Raw genomic sequence first — 2,112 nt, 5'->3', positions numbered from 1 at the left:
AAAAAAAAAAAAAAATTCCTTCCGGAGACTAACTGAATGTGCCTCTCAAAGTCCACCTATGGATTTTTTTGTAATGAATCATTTGCTTATGAAATGCGTCAGGTACTTACTCTCGCGAGCAAGATCAGCTGGTTAAAACACTGACATGGAAACATCAGTTTTAACTATCAAGTGATTATTTCTTCTAATGATTCCCCACATATTTTAAATGCTTTTATTCCCTCCCAAGAACGGCGTAGTCGAATAATGTTCTTGGTGAATCCTTTAGGAATCACCCAGTCCAAGTATTCCATTCTTTCTTCAAATGAAATCAACTCATTACAAGCACAGACCGAGACTATTAATTTCTCCTTTGCACTTTGCCCTAGGGCCGAAGAAATGAGCCCCCATTCAGTCTCGTCGTCTGCTCGTTCCAGTGACCGCTTGGTTAAGAGCTTGTGCCTGAGCTCGCCTCTTCTACCAGAGGGAGACTATTCCCTGCTTCGTTCGGCGCTTTTCCTAGAGGTAGCCTGGATGATTCCAGGCGCCGAATAGCTCAGTGTCCATTTAATCATGGCGTTTGTAATTCAGTCTCCCCACCCGGACGGCTCGACACCTGAAAACCTGCCGCCCAAGGCTTTTGAAATCGGGTAAGCCTGGGCCAACACAAGGCGGCTAACAAGGCAAGGACACAAGAAAATAATAAAGCAGAACCTGCACCTGCAGCAAAGAATGATCTGGGAGCGAAGCCAGGCGCACCCCGCGCCCACCCACCCGCGCCTCGGGAAGCCCCTCCACCGCCGCCGCTCATCTCGGTGCTCGACCCCTAGGTTCAACGTCCCCTGGACACCCCACTGCCCCCGTAAGTCTCTTTTCCGAGCCGCTGCACCTTCCCCGATCGAATCTCCGCATGGCAAAAGAATTACCCCGTGCAATTCCGCCCGCATCGCCGCCAGTGCCGCAGCGCCCCCAAATAGCGCCCGCCCCCTCCCCCACGCCTCATTGTTCCCGGGTCGCTGCAGGCAGCGAGTGCCCCAGGGCTGGATTAGCAAGTGGACCCCAGGGACCGAGTGCCGCCCCACTCACCCGCAACTCCGCACAGAAGCACAAAACGCAGCAATAGGTCCATGTTGGCGGCCCGGCCGTGGGCGGCACTGCAGGTTGGCAGCTCTCGCCCCGGGTCTCAGCCGCCCCGCGCCTCGTCTGCTCCCGACTGGCTGGTGGCGACAGCACCTCGGTACCCGCCCGCTCGGCAGGTGTACGACGTCACTTCCGGTAGCACGCGAGCCTCAGTGGGCAGGGGCCAGGCTGGGCGCGTGGGGTTGCCATGGCAACCAGGATCCTTTCGCGGGCCACCTCTGGACAACCTCGGAGTTCCGTCACTGGGCAGGCAGGCCGTGAGCGGAGTTGGGGTGCGCTGGCCACCCCGTGCTCGATGCGGGGGCCAGAGCTCCTTTTTTGAGGTTCTAGTGGGCAGTGTGAAAAAGAGCAGCACCCGAATTTCCACAAGATCCCTAGGTCATGCTGATGTTGCTGGTACCTGAGCCACATATTAGCTTACAACACAGTCTAAGTCCTGGACCAGATATAATTCAGAGTGCCTGAAAGTATTCAGTTAAGATGAAAAGATACAAGGATTAAAAAGCCCTCAGTAGTTGGCACAGTCAAGCCCACAGCAGGTTTTTAAAAAATGACAGCTATCCAGTAATAGAATTTAGGGTGCCTATTGGAAATACTCTAAGAGGAAAGCCCTGCTTTCCAAGCAGAACATATTCAGGAGGAAACTTGTGACCTTGGAAAGTTCAGTTACATAACCATAGTGCCTTGCTCTCCCCTCATACAACCTTAGAACCACTCTTCCTCGACTGAGTAAGCAAAAAGCCCTGAGAACAGTATCTGGCATTTAATAATAGCTCAATGAAAGCCTTAATTTCTCTAATATTGTTAGGCTGTTCTACTATCACCGCCACTGTTATGATTAACAGTAGTGGTATGACTTGCAAGAAAGTAAGTTGGCAATAAAAATGCATTAAGATGTTCCACCAGCAAGCAGAATATACCGCAAAACCCACGGTTTTCACAACCCACCCAGAGACGGATATAGAGGTTACCTGTCAGCTACTGGATAGCAAT

The 2,112-nt window shown here is 51.9% G+C and overlaps 1 protein-coding gene across 1 annotated transcript in view; it reads right to left on the bottom strand.

Annotated features, from left to right (window-relative positions):
* CXADR (coxsackie virus and adenovirus receptor) overlaps positions 1-1,153 on the bottom strand; it is a 35,283-nt gene extending 34,130 nt beyond the window's left edge. Inside the window, exon 1 of the mRNA XM_004675300.2 lies at positions 1,066-1,153. Within this exon, the coding sequence (XP_004675357.1) occupies positions 1,066-1,108 (43 nt within the window). The 5' untranslated portion in view covers positions 1,109-1,153. The remainder of the gene's footprint in view (positions 1-1,065) is intronic.
* Positions 1,154-2,112: the final 959 nt, after the last annotated feature.

This window comes from Condylura cristata, unplaced genomic scaffold (assembly GCF_000260355.1).
Source record: "Condylura cristata isolate star-nosed mole 26May11 unplaced genomic scaffold, ConCri1.0 scaffold00003, whole genome shotgun sequence".
Taxonomy (NCBI): Eukaryota; Metazoa; Chordata; class Mammalia; order Eulipotyphla; family Talpidae; genus Condylura; species Condylura cristata.
This window is presented reverse-complemented; position numbering and strand designations above follow the sequence as displayed.